The sequence below is a fragment of the Thamnophis elegans genome, chromosome 16, assembly GCF_009769535.1.
Source record: "Thamnophis elegans isolate rThaEle1 chromosome 16, rThaEle1.pri, whole genome shotgun sequence".
In the NCBI taxonomy this organism is placed as follows: Eukaryota; Metazoa; Chordata; class Lepidosauria; order Squamata; family Colubridae; genus Thamnophis; species Thamnophis elegans.
In genome coordinates, this window is record NC_045556.1 from 16,259,524 (window position 1) to 16,278,183 (window position 18,660).

Sequence of the window (18,660 nt, forward strand, 5' to 3'; positions counted from 1 at the left end):
TTACTATGTATTTATTTCATGCTAGTAAAGTACAGTGTATTGTTTTATTAGATGCAATGTCTTATGTCTTGCAATCGCTTGTAATATTTTTGGGAGAGGCCAAAATATACATATTGGTAAGTACCCCACGGGTGCAAAACGCAACTAATCTTTTTTGATTAGGCTACATCATATCCTCTTGGTAGACAGAAATTCCACAATACAGTTTGGGGTATGTCTCATGAATCCGGCTTTGATTGTTCTATCTAATAAAGGAGGATATATTTGTAGTTCAGGGTTGAAATGAGGGGTCCTTGGCGCTCTCTGACTGGTGCAGTGACTGAGAGGGGGAGCTCTCGCCTCCCAATCAGAAGGCTGTGAGTTTGATCCTAGGTAGCAGCAGATATTTCTCTCTGGGCACAATGAATGTCGTATTTTTCAGAGTATAAGACGCACCAAGATTTTGAAGAGGCAAATTAAAAAAAAAAGATTTTGCACTCTGGAGACCTCCCAAAAACAGCCTGTTTTTCATCAAAAAAGGGCATGTATAACCTTTAGGATGTTTATAGAGTGCTCCTGGTGGCTGGAGGGGCAAAATTGAGCAAAAAATGGCCCATTTTTCGCTCATTTCTGCCCTCCCTAGCACCCATGAGCACTCTACAAGCCTCCTAAAGGTGATGCATGGCCATTTTGGTGAAGGGGGCGGGGTTTCGGGAGGCAAAAAATGCTGTATTTAGTGTATAAGACGCACCCAGATTTTCAGCCTCTCTTTTGAGGGAAAATGGTGCATCTTATACTCCGAAAAATACGGTAAATATCAGCTGCGAATTCTGCATTGGTGACAAGAAGGGCATCCAGCCAGTAAACACACAGCTCCATTCAGTTGCCCCAACTCCACCCTGATGCAAGGAAATACGGGGTCATTAAAAGACAAAAAATAATTTAATCCTTGGTGGTCGCTGAGCTTGGTTGTTTTCTTACAGATGTTTCATTACCCAAACCAGGTAACATCATCCTGTGGATGATTTTACCTAATTCGGGTAATGTCTGCAAGAAAACAACCAAGTTCAGAGAGCACCAAAGGTACACATATTTCAAAATGCAGAGATGAGCAAGGCAACCCAATCTCTTAAAATGGAATGAGCTGTGATCCAGAAAACTTACATGGACATTTTATTCCCCCTCTCTTAATACCAATTTCACCGTGAATAGACATGGCCCATCTTCAGTGATCCCAGGTCCGCTTTGGCTGTCACTGTCTTTCTAGTTTTAGAAATGGAAAGATTAAAAGGAGGCAGTTGCTGAACGAGACTAAGCATTATGCAAAATTCAAAACTCTGCACTGTGACATGGGATCCGTTTGTTAGTCAGATCATTTACCTGCTGGCAGATTTCCTTGCTAAAGTGATGGAGAAGCAATGGGCAAGAACAGAAAAAGGAGACGGTTAAACTTTTATCTTGTGACCTCTTGATATTTCCTTCATATAGATAAAATAAGAGAGTTGGAAGGGACCTTGGAGGTCAAGTCCACCCCCCTGTTTAGGCACGAAACCCTATACCCGTGATGGTGAACCTATGGCACATGTGACCCAAATGCCCAAAGCCATGTCACCTGGCACACGTGATGTCACCTGTTCAGTGGTGGGTTTCAAAATTTGTTGAAACCTCTTCTGTAGGTGTGGCCTGCTTTGTGGGAGTGGCTTGCTGACCATGTAACCAGGTGGGAGTGGCTTGCCGGCCATGTGATTGGGTGGGAGTGGCTTGGCAGACATGGGACTGGGTGGGCGTGGCCAACTTGTAAAATGTGGTGAAACTCACTTAACAATGCTCTTGCTTAACAACCAAAATGTTGGCTCAGAAACTCTGGCATTTGAAGCACGCAAGTCCTAAAGCTGTCAAGTTACAAGACCCTCGCACCCCTAATCCTTTAGAAAAAAAACCCCAGGGGTGTTCAAACTTGACAGCTTTAAGACTTGTGGACTTCAACTCCCAGAATTCCTCCTCTCGCTCTTCATCTTGATGATGTGTGGACAGGCGGAGGGGGGGGGAGCTGGAACCGGTTCTAAACGGCATGGTAGATTTGTGGAACCTCTTCTATAGAAGACGTTAGAACTGGCAGGAACCCACCCCTGCTCAAGACAACCGGTAACTCAATATCCAAATCATAACATTTTTTTTTTCAAACCTTTGTGGATCCCGTGACAACATCACAGCTCCCCAGAGGACCATAGGTTGAGAACCATTAGTTTAGGCAAAAAAACAACAACCCACAGTTGTAGGTAAGCATGATATAGGACTCTGCTTGAGGAAATTGTGTGTGTTTGTGTGTATGTATGTGTGTCTGTGTGTGCGTGTGCGTGCAGAGTCCCAAAACTCCAGTAGGGAAATGACTAGATTAGTGATTATGAAGTTAATTTGCTCTGTGACTCATCACTGTAACAATTAGAATAGAACGTCCTCAAAATGTTTAATTCTTCAGTGTCCTCCAGTTCCTGCCAGCAGGAATGTGGAAGGAAATGTCAGCATGCAATAAGCAAATAACACAGGGGTAAAGTTTAAGTGGGTCCTGTCTTTACCACCTGAGTAAATCCTCATGCCTAGATCTAATGAATAAAGAAACTGAATTGTATAATGGTTTTTCCCGCTTTTTCCCGAAAGTAAAGACAAGGTCTTATTTCCTTTTAACCTTTTCTTTTGACCTTCCTTTTGAAGAGTGCAAGAGCCGAGGTGGCGCAGTGGTTAAATGCAGCACTGCAGGCTACTGCTAGATCAGCAGTTCAGCGGTTCAAATCTCACCGGCTCAGGGTTGACTCAGCCTTCCATCCTTCCGAGGTGGGTAAAATGAGGACCCAGATTGTTGGGGGCAATATGCTGACTCTCTGTAAACCGCTTAGAGAGGGCTGAAAGCCCTATGAAGCAGTATATAAGTCTACTGCTATTGCTATTGAAATAAGTGCTTGGCCTTATTTTCAGGGAGGTCTTACTATTTTTGAGGTGAAGGAGGCGGTGAGCATGGTCACCTCATGGCTGCTGCTGTGTTGTACATTGCTGGGCCTTCTGCTCTTTTTACGGCGGCCATTAGCGTGCTAGAAGGGGTGCGATGACTAGGGTTGCAGGAGCGGCCATTAAATAAGGGCGTGTGAGATGCATGGGGCATGTTCCCCCCTCCCCTTCCCCCCTTGTGTTGTATGCGCGGCAAGCAACCAGAAGAAATGGCGGGGACCAGCTGTACATGCATTTAAATATTTTTGGGGAGGGCTTATTTTTGGGGAGGGCTTATTTTAGCTCATGTGCTCAAAAACCTGATTGGGCTTATTATCCAGGGAGGTCTTATTTTCGGGAAAACAGGGTACCAGAGCAATCGCAGGCACCTCTGTTCAGAGTACACCCATTAAATTTACAGGGACTTTCTCCCTGGTAAAATGAAGACAGCAACTTTCCCCAGTCAGCTCAGATTTTTCGAGTGGTGACAGTAGAGAATTAAACCAAAGGTTTAATTTAGCCGAAGCATCAGCTGACCTCTGAAGCAATAAAATGACATTTAAACTCTCTCTCAAAGCCCTGAAAGCAAACACCTGCTCTGAAATGGTGAGTCAGGCTGTAATAGTCAGTGAAAGGTGGTCTGGAAAGAACGGACAAACTCTTTCCCGGGGCTCAGGGTGTTGTGCAAACATGGCCTCTGGCTTAGCATAATGTTTAGTTTATAACAGCATGAAAAGTAAAAGGATGGTTCAGTACATTCGTTGAACTTGCAAATTGCCTAATAGAATCTGGGCTGTGTTGAATAATTGATGCCACATGTTTTGGACTCTAAATCTTTGGCATCCTGTGCATTTTTCAGCACTCTCCTATTTGATTATGCTGTTGATACTCCCAGTATAAGGCAAATGGAAGAATTCTCCTTGTTTACTCAAAAGTAAATGCTGCATTCAACAGCCCTTCCTCCTTGCTTTGTGCAGGTATTTCTCGACTTACAACAGTTCATTTAGTGAATTTTTGAAGTTACAATGGCACTGAAAAATGTGGCTTATGACCATTTTTCACACAACTGTTGGAAGAAATGACCGCCTGGGTTCGGTTCCAAATGGGAAGACACTGGAGGCTGCTTTGAAAGATGGTTTTTAATGGTGGACAGGACCACATGGTTTGAGATCCTGGAGGAAAAAGGGAAGAGATGCTGAGAGTGCCCTGTTTTATGCCCTCTCTAGGCTTTTGAATTTGAGCGTATGTTCTGATTGGTTGTCAGACTCCCATGGGCCATGCAGGGGAAACTCTGTAGGCCAGTGGTAGTCAACCTGGTCCCTACCGCCCACTAGTGGGCGTTCCAGCTTTCATGCTGGGCAGTAGGGGTTTGCTGTAACTCTGCTTTATAAATTTTATAAAGTTACTTCCCTACTTTATAAATCACCATTACTGTGGAACCGGTGGGCGGTTAGAAAATTTTACTACTAACAGAGATACAAAAGTGGGCGGTAGGTATAAAAAGGTTGACTACCCCTGCTGTAGGCTGTCCTGAGTGCAGGCTTGGTTGAACCTTGCTGGGTGATGTAATCTTCCCAGGTGCCACGTGGTGAGATCGGTAGAAGGCTAATCCTATCAAGCCCTGAGGGCCATGTCTTAATCTCATCACCCTGAAGCTGAAGGGGGGCAGGGAGCTGCAGGAAGTTGTTTTGTCTTTAAAACATGTTTTTCCTTTTCTCATCCAGGGAAACATAATATTCTGCTTTTTAAAATATTTCCTGGAATATTTCATTCTTCTAGGAGAGGTGCTAACTTCCTACACGACCTTTGTAGCATCCCCATAGTGATGTGATCAAAATTCAGCTGCTTGGCATCTGACTCGTATTTATGACCGTGGCAATATCCTGGGGTTTATGCGATCAGCTTTTGCGACTTTCTGATAAGCAAAGTCAATGGGGAATCCAGATTCGCTTAATAACCATGTTACTAATTTAATATCTGCAGTGATTCACTTAACAATAGTGGCCAGAAAGGTCATAAAATGGGGTAAAACTCACTTTACAAATGTCTCACTTAACAACAGAAATTATGGGCTCAATTGTGGTCGTAGGTCAAGGACTAACTGCATGAGGATTGTCGTTAAATGTATTCATTGTGGCTTGGAGATGGAAATTCAAGGCCAAACTTGATTTAATTTGAGGGGATTTCAAAAGAAGGAAAACAGCAGTGCTGGCAAAAATTGGTAGATGCCAGTGGAATAATCAATCTTTGGAAATGAGCCATGTCCCTCGCTTTCCATGAGTTAATCAAATATCATGTATTATATGCCTCCCGGATATTTGTTAGGCCTCCCCTTTTAAAAGTTCCTATTGTATTGACTTTTCTCATGCATGATTATTTATGAAATATGATATTATGAAAGTAGGAGTATAAATTTGTGTAATAAATAATACATAAATAAACTGGTTGATTGATAGGACTGAGAAAGCTCATTTTTTTAAAAAAAAATCAATTTTGGGTTGAGTATGGCACACAGGGTGGTGTTTTCATAATAATTTATTTCTTGGCAAAAGCTGACTCTTAGTCATCACCAAAATTTGTGTTGTTTTTTTAACCAGATTATCTATACATCTGCATCTATTTATCTTATATCCACCCATCTATCATCTCTGGATGTGTAAAACATTTTTCTTGTTATGTATGCAGTTTCTGATGAAGTAGACACTTGGCATAAATTTCTCTGATGTTAGTATGCCACCTCGTGGTCTCCAGTGACAGGGACATAAGATTTAAAACCAGTTGCTGCAGTTCAGAAAGTGCCCAAGGAAGGAGAAAATGTTAATTGTACTGACATATAGCATTTAAACATCACACACACACACACACACACACACAGAGAGAGAGAGAGAGCGAGAGAGAGAGAGAGAGAGAGAGAGAGAGAGAGAGAGAGAGAGAGAGAGAGAGAGAGAAGATTGCCCTGAGCCAGAAACAGTGGTTGAACTTTCAACATTTGACAAACCTAAAAAAAGAACATTAGAAATGTCAGATCAATCCATTTTCCTCCAGTAGTAAAGCAATACATCTTTAAAATAAAAATCATTAGCATTGCATACATACATACATACATACATACATACATACATACATACATACAGCACCAGCAATAATGCCTGTTGTATGTCAGCAATATTTATATACAGTAACTGTAATTTTTATCTTTTAAAAAATCATTGGGAGGGGACATATAAACACTGGGAAAGCAAAGACATTATACCGTTACACAAAACACACACCCAAGATTTCCAACGATTGTTTGCATTTTATATTGTAATAACTTTTAGTTATTTCTAGGTACGTTGTGACTCCTTTCACATATATTTTGGGTTTTTTTAAAAAAAACCTTCAAGAAAATATATTTCTGTTATTTGATGTTCAATACCATACGAACCATTTCAGAAGATGGGATTGCCGGTGTGTGTGTGTGTCATTTTCCGGATGCTTTGGTTGTCCATTCCTATCAGACCTATTTCCTCCCCCCATTTTAATTTTGCTATTTGAAAATGTAAAAGCACAATTGCATGTGTTCCGGTTTCCAACTTCTTCTGCTTGATCTTCAAAGTCATAGGCTACAACTCTAGTCACACAACCTTTGACATACATCCCTATCAATCTTTAACATAGTAATATGTCTTTGTAGTTCATGGTGCGCTGCTCTAAGTATGCACTTCTGGCTTGTTAAAATGTATTATCCTCATTGATGCATGCAGAAGGACTATTTGGAGGACACTTCCTGGCTGATGGACAACCCATAATATATAATTGCTAAAATATGAGCACCACTCTTGGCACTCTATAATGGATGGTCAAAGCTGGGCTGAAGACATCAACATGCCACTCCAAAAGACAGAGAAGACGTGCATAGTAAATTTTACATGCCATAGCTTCTATCAATTTATGTGGGAATAAGTGGGATTTATCAAATATCGGGTTTCTGATTCAGCAACCCAAAATGGAAGTAATTAACCTCAAAGAAAGTCACATAGGGCTCTGATTCCTAGTAAGATTTATTAAGAAAGTTAAAGTAACAGCCTAGGAGTTCCAGCAAGGACTCTACTTTCTAACGGGAAGCCTACATTTAGGCAAAATAGGGTGGTGTGTAGTTTCAGTTTCCTTTTCCCTAGCTCTTTATAGGAAGAAACAAGGAAGGAAGGAAGGAAGGAAGGAAGGAAGGAAGGAAGGAAGGAAGGAAGGAAGGAAGGAAGGAAGGAAGTCTATTGTTCCTTTTTTGCCTGCTAACTGTTAAAATTCTCATTCCTGAAAACCTTTTGCTCACTGGGGATGTAGTTGATAAGTGCCTCATCCTTGTGATTACATCATGGGTCCATACATTTGAAGAGGTAACTGATACCATCTATTCTATCAGTAATCCTTGTAGAAAGCACCTCCCCTCTCTTGTGGAAAGTTATCATCCAGCCCTCTCCCAGAAAAATGAAATATCCTAGGAAATATTGAAAAGGCAGAATATTTCTCTGGATATGAAAAGAAAGAAACATGTTTTAAAAGACAGAATAGTTGCCTGTAGCTTCCTGCCAATCCCCACTGTTAATGGGCCATTAAGAAGGCCAAGCTAGTCCATTTTACATAATAAAGACTTCTCCACTGCAGCCCCAGGGGAGATGGGAGTAAAGGCATGATAATATTGGCCGTTTACTCAACTGACCACATGGCATCTGAGAACTCAACTAAACCTGGATTCAAAACACAGCCCAGAGAGTTGCCCCTGCGTGGCCCTATGGGAGTCTGACAACCAATTAGAATACATTTCTTACACAGGAACAGAAAACAGAGAGGTGGGACTGAACAGGTTATAAAAAGCCTAGCAAGCCCCTTCCTCTGCCCTTCACTTCTTCTCCACCAACATTGAAGCATGTGATCACCTTTTCTGTTCAGGGCTCAAGCCATGTGGTCCTGTCCACCAATAAACCATCTTTCCAAGCAGCCTCCATGTCTCCAGTGTCTTTTTCTCCACTTGGAGCTGAACTCAGAAGGACATTTCTTTCATCACTCCTAGAAAAATGAAATACTTTAGGAAATATTAAAAAGGCAGAATATTTCCCCTAAAGAGAAATAGACATCTTAAGGGAGACAGAAACTCACAGCTTCAGCTCCCTGCCCCCCCCCCCCCCAGCAGATATTTGGTTCTCATTGGGAAGGACTGGGCCAGCCTATCTACAAAAACAAAGACCTTGGCTCCAGGGTGATGGGATTAAGACACGACCCTTCAGGACAGTATAGGATTATCTAGCAGCAGGGCCTATTGCATTGCAAAATCACCTGTCCAAGATTCAACTAAACTTGATTCAGACAAACCTGACTCCACATTGGAGTCTGACTACAGCCAATAGAATACATATTCTTGCACTAGAACAGGAAGCTCAAGTTCAAAATGCAAGAGAAGGTATATAAATACCTCTCACTCTCCACTCCATGTGGTCAGCTGCCCAGGACCTCAAACCCAGGTGCTCCTGTCCATCAATAAACCATCTTTCCAATCAGCCTCCATGTTTCCAGTGTCTTTTTCCCTACTTGGAACTGAACCCAGATGGATATTTCTTCCAATACTGCGATGGAGAGGTTGGGCTGGGAGGCTGTTTGGTCTGGCATTTGGTGGGAAGGGTGTAGCCACCCACAATGATTGTATGAGATAAGCAGCCATATAAATCCTGTAAATAAATATACATCTTATCGAGCTGAGAATCAGCTCTCACATCCAGCTTTAGCATGTTGGATGAACCTGCCATGATGTAGGGCATTCCATTAAATCTGTGTTTCTTAGATGTTTTGCTGTTGCGATCCCTTCTTACTTTTGAAAATGATGGAGTACTCTAAAAGAGCTTTTGTTAGCATAATTTACATTTATCGATATTTAAAGGTAAAGGTTCCCCTCGCACATATGTGCTAATCGTTCCTGACTCTAGGGGGCGGTGCTCATCTCCATTTCAAAGCCGAAGAGCCAGTGCTGTCCGAAGACATCTCTGTGGTCTTGTGGCCGGCATGATTAAATGCTGAAGGCGCATGGAATGCTGTTACCTTCCCACCAAAGGTGGGCCCTATTTTTCTACTTGCATTTTTACATGCTTTCGAACTGCTAGGTTGGCAGAAGCTGGGACAAGTAATGGGAGCTCACTGTTACGCGAAGCTAGGGATTCGAACCTCTGAACTGCCGACTTATCTGATCAACAAGCTCAGCGTCTTAGCCCTGAGCCACCTTTTATCAACATTTACCATGTTAAAAATTAAAATTGATGCATTTGTAGAATATTTATTTATTGAATCATGTAAAAATGTAAAAATCATGTTAATACCAGAAACATATTTTTTATGAGGAACACTTTTTCTTTTGCAAATGAAAAATAATGAGATGTGTGATGTTGATTTTGCAAGTATCTTGATTGGGAGCTAACAATCGGTGACTAATTAAATGTTTTAAGTAAATTCATTTTTCAATATTTGGCAAATCATTTTAATGTTGCAGACCTCCTAGAGGGTCTTGGAGGGGTCATTGTTGAAACACTAATTAAATCCTCATTGGTCTCATTAAGGCATCTTCTGTGAGCAGAGCAATGGTGCTTTGCCACTTATGGATGTCTATTATATTTATATGTTATATTTGTATTTATATTAACGTTTATATTTATTTAACATTTATTGGGAGGGGGGGTCAGAACATTGTAACTCAAAGGCAACTCCAAGCCCCTCCTCTTGAAAGGAGGAGGGCCTTCCACTCCGACAGCGTCACGCGTTACCATGGCTACGGAGCAATCCCTACGCAAAAACCTTTGGCGCTCGATTGCTCGGCTTTCGGCTTTGGCCGCTCGGCAGCTCAGCTCTGCGGACTGCGACAAGTGCGGGCGTGACGCATGCGCACTCCAGTCAAGCCATTTTTGGCGGTGGTGCGCTCTCTGCGGAGGCCGCCGAAGAGAGGCAAAGATGGTGAAGCTGACGGCGGAGCTCATCGAGCAGGCGGCGCAGTACACCAGCGCCGTGCGAGACCGGGAGCTCGACCTCCGTGGTGAGAAATCGCCTTGGGGCGGGGGGGGATGTTTGCCTCCCCGGGCCAAGCTTAATTCTGTCCGACGTAGTAGGCCCCGGGCTCCTAAGCGCCCTGGGCAAAGTGTTTTCCGAACGGGATGGTGGCCCGCGAGGAACTCATTTGACTAAAAGGCGTTTATGGAATGTTACGGAACGGGAGGCTCTATGATTGTACTCTATGCTCGTTTTAAGGTTCCCCCCTGGGATAAACCCAGGACTGGTGTCGGGAACGGCTCCACTTCCGGTCCTCTGCCCCTGGGGACCATCTTGATACCCAAACCTATTTCTCAGCGTCTGTTCCATTTTGGTGTGAACTGCAAGGATCTGGCATGGCTACTTCGGCAGCAGCAGCACCCTTGATTCTGATGCACGAACAGGCAAAAGAGCAGGATTGGGTCTTCAGAATTGGATCCCAAAGGATTGGAGCAGGGGGGGAAGAGAATTTAGATATAGAATTTAGATAGCGATAAATATAGAATTTAGAGAGATAGAATTTAGATACGTATAGAATTAGATAGATACATAGTTTTGATGATATAGATATAGAATTTGGATAGCGATAAATATAGAATTTAGATAGAGATATAGAATTTAGATAGATATAGAATATAGATAGGTAGATATAAAATTTAGATAGCGATAGATATAGAATTTAGAGATATAGAATTTAGATACATATCGAATTAGATAGATATAGAATTTAGATAAGATATAGAATTTAGATAGAGATAAATATAGAATTTAGATAGAGATAGAATTTAGATATAAAATTTAGATAGTGATAGATATAGAAGTTAGATACATATAGAATTTAGATACAGACAGACAGACAGACAGATAGATAATTTAGATAGATAGGTATACATTCATTCGTTTATAGAATTTATATAGCTCCCCCATGACTCCAGGTAGCTTACAAAAAAAAAATACTGACGACTGTTATCTAGTTTGGGTAATGACACATCTGCAAGAAAACAACCAACCAAGCTCAGGGAGAACGAAGGATCTCACAATTTCTGTTCTATCTTTTGTCTTGACTCCTTACCTTGCCTTAAGTGGAAAAAAATGTGCTCTCTCTGTTTGGCCTTGACCATTATGGGTAATAAGCTCTGGATCATGTTCTTAGTGAGCCAGTTTTTCTGTGCTTTTTCTTCAGCAGTTCTATAAAAAAACAATTTTGTTTATTGCTGCTGATTGATACACTTTGCAACAATCTAAGTTAATGGAAGCCTAGGAGCTTGCAAGTAAGGGAAAAAACCCAGATCTTTTGTATTTGTTAAAGATGTTTGGCTTTCTTTTGTTACAAATATTGACAGTGGTGTTTTTCAATAGGTAGGCCTGTAAAGTTATAGAACACTGTTTCAAATGTTTCCTTTTATCAGAGCTTGCTGCCATTCACTCTGGCAGACTCCCACCTTCTCTTCTGAATGTACTCCATTTGGCCAGGCCTAGTCAGATTTGTTATAAGAAGTGCAGCAATAATAATTTGCTGTTAAATGTTATCAGATGAATATTCAGAAAATGTATTTTTATATTTTTATACTGTTCTGTTTTTATCAGGTTACAAGATTCCTGTAATAGAGAATTTGGGTGCCACATTGGACCAGTTTGATACTATTGATTTCTCCGACAATGAGATTCGGAAATTGGACGGTTTTCCACTGCTGAGGAGATTGAAAACATTGCTGATGAATAACAACAGATTAAGGTGAGTGTGTTTTCAGCCACAATTTTGAGGCATGGAGTTTATAGATTAAATGTAAATTCTAGATTGATCTTTATTTCTATTGCATGCCTTAATGCAAATATAAAAGCAAATGATGATTGGTAAAGAAATTATCTTCTACCAGATTTAATTTATTTGTTTTTCTCTTTACCCTCTTCTTTTTTTTTAGCCGAATAGGTGAAGGACTTGAACAGTCTTTGCCAAATCTCACTGAACTCATACTTATCAACAATAACATCTTGGAATTGGTAAGTCAAATAAAGGAAATAAGTATCTCTTTGTGAGTACTAGGATGACCTAGAGTTTTGAGATTTATGTTCAGTTTTCTTCTCGGTACTTAAACATCCTTAAAAATTGTGGACACTTTAGTTGGGCATGCATAAAACTGTAGGCATTTGTACGGTAGTTTCTAGGTTAATATCTGCATTATATTAAGCCAAGCCATAAACTATAGATTGCAAGAATATTGGCTGGATTTATAAATAGCTTTAAGCCCAACCCAAAATACAACCTTTTTTTAACACCATCTAAGCTGACCAAGGGACACTGTGGCTCAGTCGCTAAGACACTGAACTTGTCAATCAGAAAGCTTGGCAGTTCAGCGGTTTGAATCCCTAGCGCCATGTAACGGAGTGAGCTCCTGTTATTTGCCCCATATTTTGCCAACCTAGTAGTTCGAAAGCACGTAAAAATGCAAGTAGAAAAATAGGGACCACTTTGGTGGGAAGATAACAGCGCTCTGTGTGCCTTTGCCGTTTAGTCATGCTGGCCACATGACCACAGAGACAACTTCAGACAGCGTTGGCTCTTCGGCTTTGAAACGGAGATGAGCACTGCCCCTAGAGTTGGGAACAACTAGCACATATGTGCGAGGGGAACCCTTACCTTTAAGCTGAATTACATGGCTAAATGTTCTAATGGTTTTCTTTCACTCTCTTCTCATCAAAAGTACATGGGAGCTGCTTTTTACATATGACTTTTTCTAATAAAGGGAGAAAGAGGATGTTTTTATGTTTCATTTTTCTTAGTTTTAGTATTACATCCTTGGTTGAAATAGTCTTAAATATGTGTCATTAATATAAACAGCAGAAGACAGAAATTTTCAGGGAAGCAGGATTGAGGAAAGCAATTTCAGTTCTCACTGAAATTTGAAGTTTACAGTATTCCCCTCTTGGGGAAACTGAAAGACAGGTCTTATTCTCTAAATGTATTTTGACGAAAACACAGGTAAACAGCGCCATTTCGTGCTTCTCTAATTTCAATCCATGTGTTCTTCCTTGTGAATGGCTTATTCCAATCTGCAGAACATTATTGACCTTACAATGCATAAACCTGGTAAGCTTTTCCTCATGTAATCTCCAAAAGGTCATTGGTTTCTTCCTTCTGGAAGAAAAAGTGAATGCCTTTCTCTAGTTCAGAAAGAATGCTATGCATCAAACAGGCCAGATGTTTGCAACCTAGGCATTTTAAACTGGACAGTTCAGAAAGCGTAACAAACATGAAGCAAAGTTTATAAAGTTTATAAACTTTGCTTCATGTTGTTTATAAACTTTATAAAGTTTTCTGTACTGTAGAGTTTAAAATACCAATGCTACAAACATTTGGCCTGCTTGATGCACAGTATTCTTTTGAACTAGTGTGTGAATTCACATTATGAATACTAGTCCTGAACTTTCTTAACTAAATTGCATACATGACATATGCTTGCTCTACTAAATCTTGCATTCCTTGATGGAAACAAGGCACAATGTACACAAGGTGGTTTAAAATTAACCAAATGTCTTATGTTTTTACCTTTCTTAGGGTGATCTTGATCCTTTGGCAACTATCAAATCCCTAACTTATCTGAGGTACAAAATTTTTCTTTTTAAGCAACAGTTTCTGATTTGTTGAAAAAAATGAGGACGCTGTCACTTAAAAGCAAATTTATATATTCACTTACCAGATTTATATTCCACTTTATTTTGTACAACTAGTACAAACTAGTATTCATAACACCTCATATTTTCTTTGTAACCACTTCTTCTATGTGAAGAAGATTGGACTAAGACAGGGATGTCAAACTCACATTGTCACATGACATATCATGACATTGCTGAACCTGGCGTGGCCAGCGTGTGACGCAACTGGCCTGTGGGCCACAAGTTTCACAGCCCTCTGCTAAGAGAAAAGGACTGATCCACTGCCACCTAGCTGGCTTTCATGCTAGAAAAAGCCAGCTGGTTTTTTATGTAATTGCAGTGTCAACAAAACATAAGGATTCTTCTTTGATATAATAACAGGTTCTTTTTCGCATGTAAATTTAGAACAACCTAAAGTTGTTGTTTTTTTAAAAAAAATCTGCAATCACTCATTAACTGATTGGTGTTGCAAACTTTTTATCTTACCAAAAGAAGTGTTATTCCTTTTTCTTTTGGTAATTAGTTTATTGTAATAATTCAATTGTGCATTCCTCTTATCTCTGGTTTCACATTTTATCTTCTAGTGTGTTTCTCTTAATGGTGTCTGTTTAAATGGTCTAAACCAGGGGTGGGCAGCCTGCGGCTCTGGAGCCGCATGTGGCTCTTTCATCTCTCAGTCACCAGTCGGCTCTACAATTTTGAGAGGAGCTTCTGGTTTGGGGGGGGGGCAGGGGGAAAGCATGGCGCGCCAGAAGGAGAGACTATGGGAAGAGGTGGGTTATCCAGTCAGCACCACAATTGATAGGGTTTTCGGTTAGCACATGTAGAGGAAAAAGGATGCCGCACTAGGAGGAGACTATGGTGAGAGAACTGGACTATCAGTCAGCTCCAGAATTGAACAGGGGGCTTCCAGTTAGGACCTTTGTGGCTCTTTGAGTGTTTCAGGTTGCTGACCCCTGGTCTAAACACATTTTTCTGTTTGGAATTATATGAATGTCTTCACTTTTCCCTTTTTAGCGTTTTGAGGAATCCTGTAACAAATAAAAAGCATTATAGGCTATATATCATCCACAAGGTTCCACAGGTCAGAGTGCTGGATTTCCAAAAAGTGAAATTAAAAGTAAGTCCTCTGACACTTTTGAAGTACTATTTCCTAACAATTATTCAATTACATAATTTTGAGGCTTTCTCTTTAACTTAATTTTCCGGGTTAGCATTTTGATTATGGTTCGATTTTTTGCAACTGTAATTTGAAATTCAGTCTTGAGGTATGATTATGTTATGGAAACATACCGTAAATGCAGTAATAAGGCCGGGAGTTTTAAAATGTATACTTGGGTTCTGAATTTAAAAAATTAAGATAAAACTAGGAATTTTGGTATTGCGTGTGTCCAGTATATGACAGACTGAATGAAAATTCAGAATTCATTTAAAAAATGTTTTCTGCAAATTACCCACATTTGGAATAATTCATACATACTTGGTTATTCCTCCTTAGATGGTTGGAGAAAGAAAGTCACTCTCAAAGCAGCATCTAATAAGCTAAATGTAATTTCCTGTATGACACAGAAGTTCATATGTCACCTCTGACAGAAGCAGATCCCCTTTAAAAATAGAAATCTCCAATAAAGTGTGCAACTTTGGGGAAAGAATTCGAAACTGAAATCAGTAATGTCAACGTGTGTGCACACATTTATATATATGTGTATATACCGTGTTTCCCTGAAAATATTTTCTTTGGACCCCCCCTCCCTGGAAATAAGTGCTTGGCCTTATATTCGGGGAGGTCTTATTATTTTTGAGGTACAGGAGGCGGTGAGCGTGGTCACTTCATGGCTGCTGCTGTGTTGCAATATTTTCAGTGAGGGCTTATTTTGGGGGGAGGGTGTATTTTAGTGCATGAGCTCAAAAATCCAATTGGGCTTATTATCTGGGGAAGTCTTATTTTGGGGAAAACAGGGTATTAGTTATTAGCTTACCCTGCAAATTTCTTTGGGGCAAAACCATGCAGAGTAGGCTTGTTTCTGTTGATGTTGCATTAACTTTGTGTGTGTGGTGTTGCTGTAGGAGCGTCAGGAGGCAGAGAAAATGTTCAAGGGCAAGCAGGGTGCTCAGCTTGCAAAGGATATTGCCAGGAGAGCCAAAACGTAAGATACGGATAACCACTTTAAAACTCTTCAGAAACACCACAGGCAAATGGAAAAAAATAAGAAAAAATAAAATAAAATAAGAAACAGTAGCTGTCATATACTTTGGAAGAAACAATATGATTTATTTATTTATTTATTTATTTATTTATTTATTTTGGTCACCAACCTGGTGGTTCAAAATTCAAGTTGGCAGCTGAACCTTCACACAGCATTTACAATTTTGCTTGGGACAGTGTTAAAATGGGTGGGGTTAGGGAATGCTTTCCTGCTGGTGTTTCTGAAAGAGCTATTCTTTGATTATATCAGTTTGTTAACAAAGATAAGATACTACACTTGATTGAAATCTGGGCTTCCCGGAGCTTCTCTTGGGAAGTTCGAGAAGCAGGTGAAGAAGACCTTTTCAAATTGCACCCTACATTTCTTTTGTTTTCCAGTTTTAACCCAGGTGCTGGTTTGCCTACTGATAAAAAGAAGGCTGGACCCTCCCCAGGAGATGTGGAGGCTATAAAGGTAATTTTTTTCAGGCCCCCATAAAAGAAGAAGCTCAATCAAGAAACTCACTGGTCACTGGTCAAATCTAGCCAAATATTTGATAATGGAAGTACATCATCATCATTGAACCCATAATCCCTTGCGGGGTGGAGAATGGAGCTAGCAGAGTGTTTACTGGCCGGATGCCCTTCTTTGCTGAGTTTTGTTCAGCAGACATATTCTCATTGTGCCCAGAGAGAGAAATATCTGCCTCTACCTAGGATAGAGCTCACAGCCTCCTGATTGTGAGGCGAGAACTCCACCTCTAGGCCACCGCACCACTCCTTGATACAGAAGTACATGCTGCTGTTAATTCCCAGAACTCTGTTTGATTGCAGTTGTGTAAGCTTGCTTTTGCTACTGCCATGGATTGTATGGCTTTCTCTTTGTTTTGCAATTGACAAATACAGATTACTTGAAAAATTCACAGCTATGTTACTGGAAATATTATCCTTTGAGGAAATCATTTGACTATTCCTTAGGCTTTAACTTTTAATTTACACAAGTGACTTTGGATGTTTCTTTTCCAGAATGCCATCGCAAATGCCTCGACTCTAGCCGAAGTGGAGAGGCTGAAAGGCTTGCTGCAGGCTGGTCAAATACCTGGCAGGGACCGTAAAACTGGTAAGAAATATTCAGCTTTCTAACGTTTGGAAAGCATAGCTGACAAGTTTCCTTTGAAAGAACAGATGAGGTTTTTTTACTGTTTCTAGAGCAGGGGTGTCAAACTCACGACCCGGGGGCCAGATGCTGGCCACACCCACCTCCAGTTTAGCAAAGAGGAAAATGTGTCATTGTGAGTTTGACACCCCTGTTCTAGAGCAATTTAAGGTAATTGTATAGATAGAATGGAACATTTCAAGGCTGAGGTATTTAAATTGCCATCTTGTTGAGAATATATTGTTTGAAATACAAAGACAATACAGAATCTAGATATATATATATAAAAGCATAATATCACTCATGCATCATCATGAAATCTCCAGAACTGTAAAGCCTACAAACTTGAAATTTGGCACGTATGTTCCTCTTGGCTTCTAGGTGCCTACCTAAAAAAGAATTTTTCTAAATGACCATCAGATCATTAGTATTTCTTATAGTAGTATTAACACTGATCTTAAGGAGTTAGACCTTCCACTCCCCCTCCCCAACTAAAAAGAACTCTGTTCCAACTGCCACTTGGGAGTGGGCATTGCCAGCACATGACTCATCTGGCCTGCGGGCTGGGAGTATAGACATTCTACTCCCCCTCCCCACCTGAAAAACGGTTTGATGCTAAGGAGTTAGACTGAGGGAAAGATGGAGATAAAATAGAAGAGGCCTCTGGGGCAAGCCTGAGGGAGAGAAAGGGATAGGAGAGGATCAATGGGGCCAACCTGAGGGAGAGAAGGGGATAAGGTAGGAGAGGCCTCTGTGGGGCAAGCCTGAGGGAAATAAGGGGAGAGGAGGAGCCGATCATAACTATTCATTTGTTTTAAAGCTGTGTTGATTTAACAAGCCCGATCACATAGTTTCGAAGTGGAGCATAGGTATTCAATATATATATATATATATATATTGTATGTATGTTTGTTTGTTTATTGATTGATTGATTGATTGATTGTGGGGCTACAGAATGTGGTAATGTATCCTTAATTGTCATTGGAGAGAAAAAAAGCCAGTATTTGTAAGAAAGTTGAAGAAAGTTGATAAATTAGAATGAACTTAAATCTTTCCAAATTAAAAAAAAACTTAATCAGTACAACTGTTCCTTTGGTAAGAATTGGATCTGTTTGACAGAAATAAATTGTATGTGTATTTTTCCGTTAATTAGGTCCTTCAGATGAGGCTGTGGAAGAGATGGAGGAAGATACAGTTGCCAATGGATCTTAATTTTTTTTTTTTACACCTTGGATAATCTACAATGTACTATTGTTTGGTTTTTTTTCTTTCTGGATTATATTTTTTGTTGTGTTAAGAAGCAACTATGAAAATACTCCAATTGTAGTTTGTAAATTTTATACTGTACATTTGCAGTTAAATAAAACTGCATTTTTTTGAACTGGATCACACCATGATGTGAACTTTTTACCATGTTTAAACTATGTTCAACTAGAGTAATACCCTAATAAACTAGCAGTACTAGATCTGTTGGGGTCTTCCAACTATATTGATTTATTACATTTATATGCCGCCCTTTTCCCCAAAGGGGACTCATATCTGCTCTTAGGTTCAGTTTGGCAATTTGTTTAATCAGATTTATAGACTTGCATTCAATTCATTTAGTGCAGATTGAAAGTAGCAAAAAAGCAAAATGAAAAATGAACTGAGCAAAAAGAAA

The 18,660-nt window shown here is 40.2% G+C and overlaps 1 protein-coding gene across 1 annotated transcript; it reads left to right on the plus strand.

Annotated features, from left to right (window-relative positions):
* The first annotated feature begins 9,853 nt into the window (after positions 1-9,853).
* Positions 9,854-18,466, plus strand: SNRPA1 (small nuclear ribonucleoprotein polypeptide A'). Its single transcript, XM_032233585.1, has 9 exons — positions 9,854-10,012; positions 11,593-11,740; positions 11,928-12,006; positions 13,562-13,608; positions 14,677-14,779; positions 15,727-15,806; positions 16,244-16,319; positions 16,871-16,964; positions 18,154-18,466. Exons 1-9 carry the CDS (start codon positions 9,931-9,933, stop codon positions 18,210-18,212), a joined length of 768 nt encoding a protein of 255 aa, XP_032089476.1. The 5' UTR covers positions 9,854-9,930; the 3' UTR covers positions 18,213-18,466.
* The last annotated feature ends 194 nt before the right edge of the window (positions 18,467-18,660 follow it).

What these genes read in the sequence shown, in the direction of transcription:
- SNRPA1 (XM_032233585.1), top strand. Translation starts at nt 9,931, where the DNA reads ATGGTGAAGCTGACGGCGGAGCTCATCGAGCAGGCGGCGCAGTACACC. An exon ending in TCCAAAAAGTGAAATTAAAA is followed by an intron (nt 14,780 to 15,726) that starts GTAAGTCCTCTG and finishes GTGTTGCTGTAG; the next exon opens with GAGCGTCAGGAGGCAGAGAA. An exon ending in GAGATGTGGAGGCTATAAAG is followed by an intron (nt 16,320 to 16,870) that starts GTAATTTTTTTC and finishes TTTCTTTTCCAG; the next exon opens with AATGCCATCGCAAATGCCTC.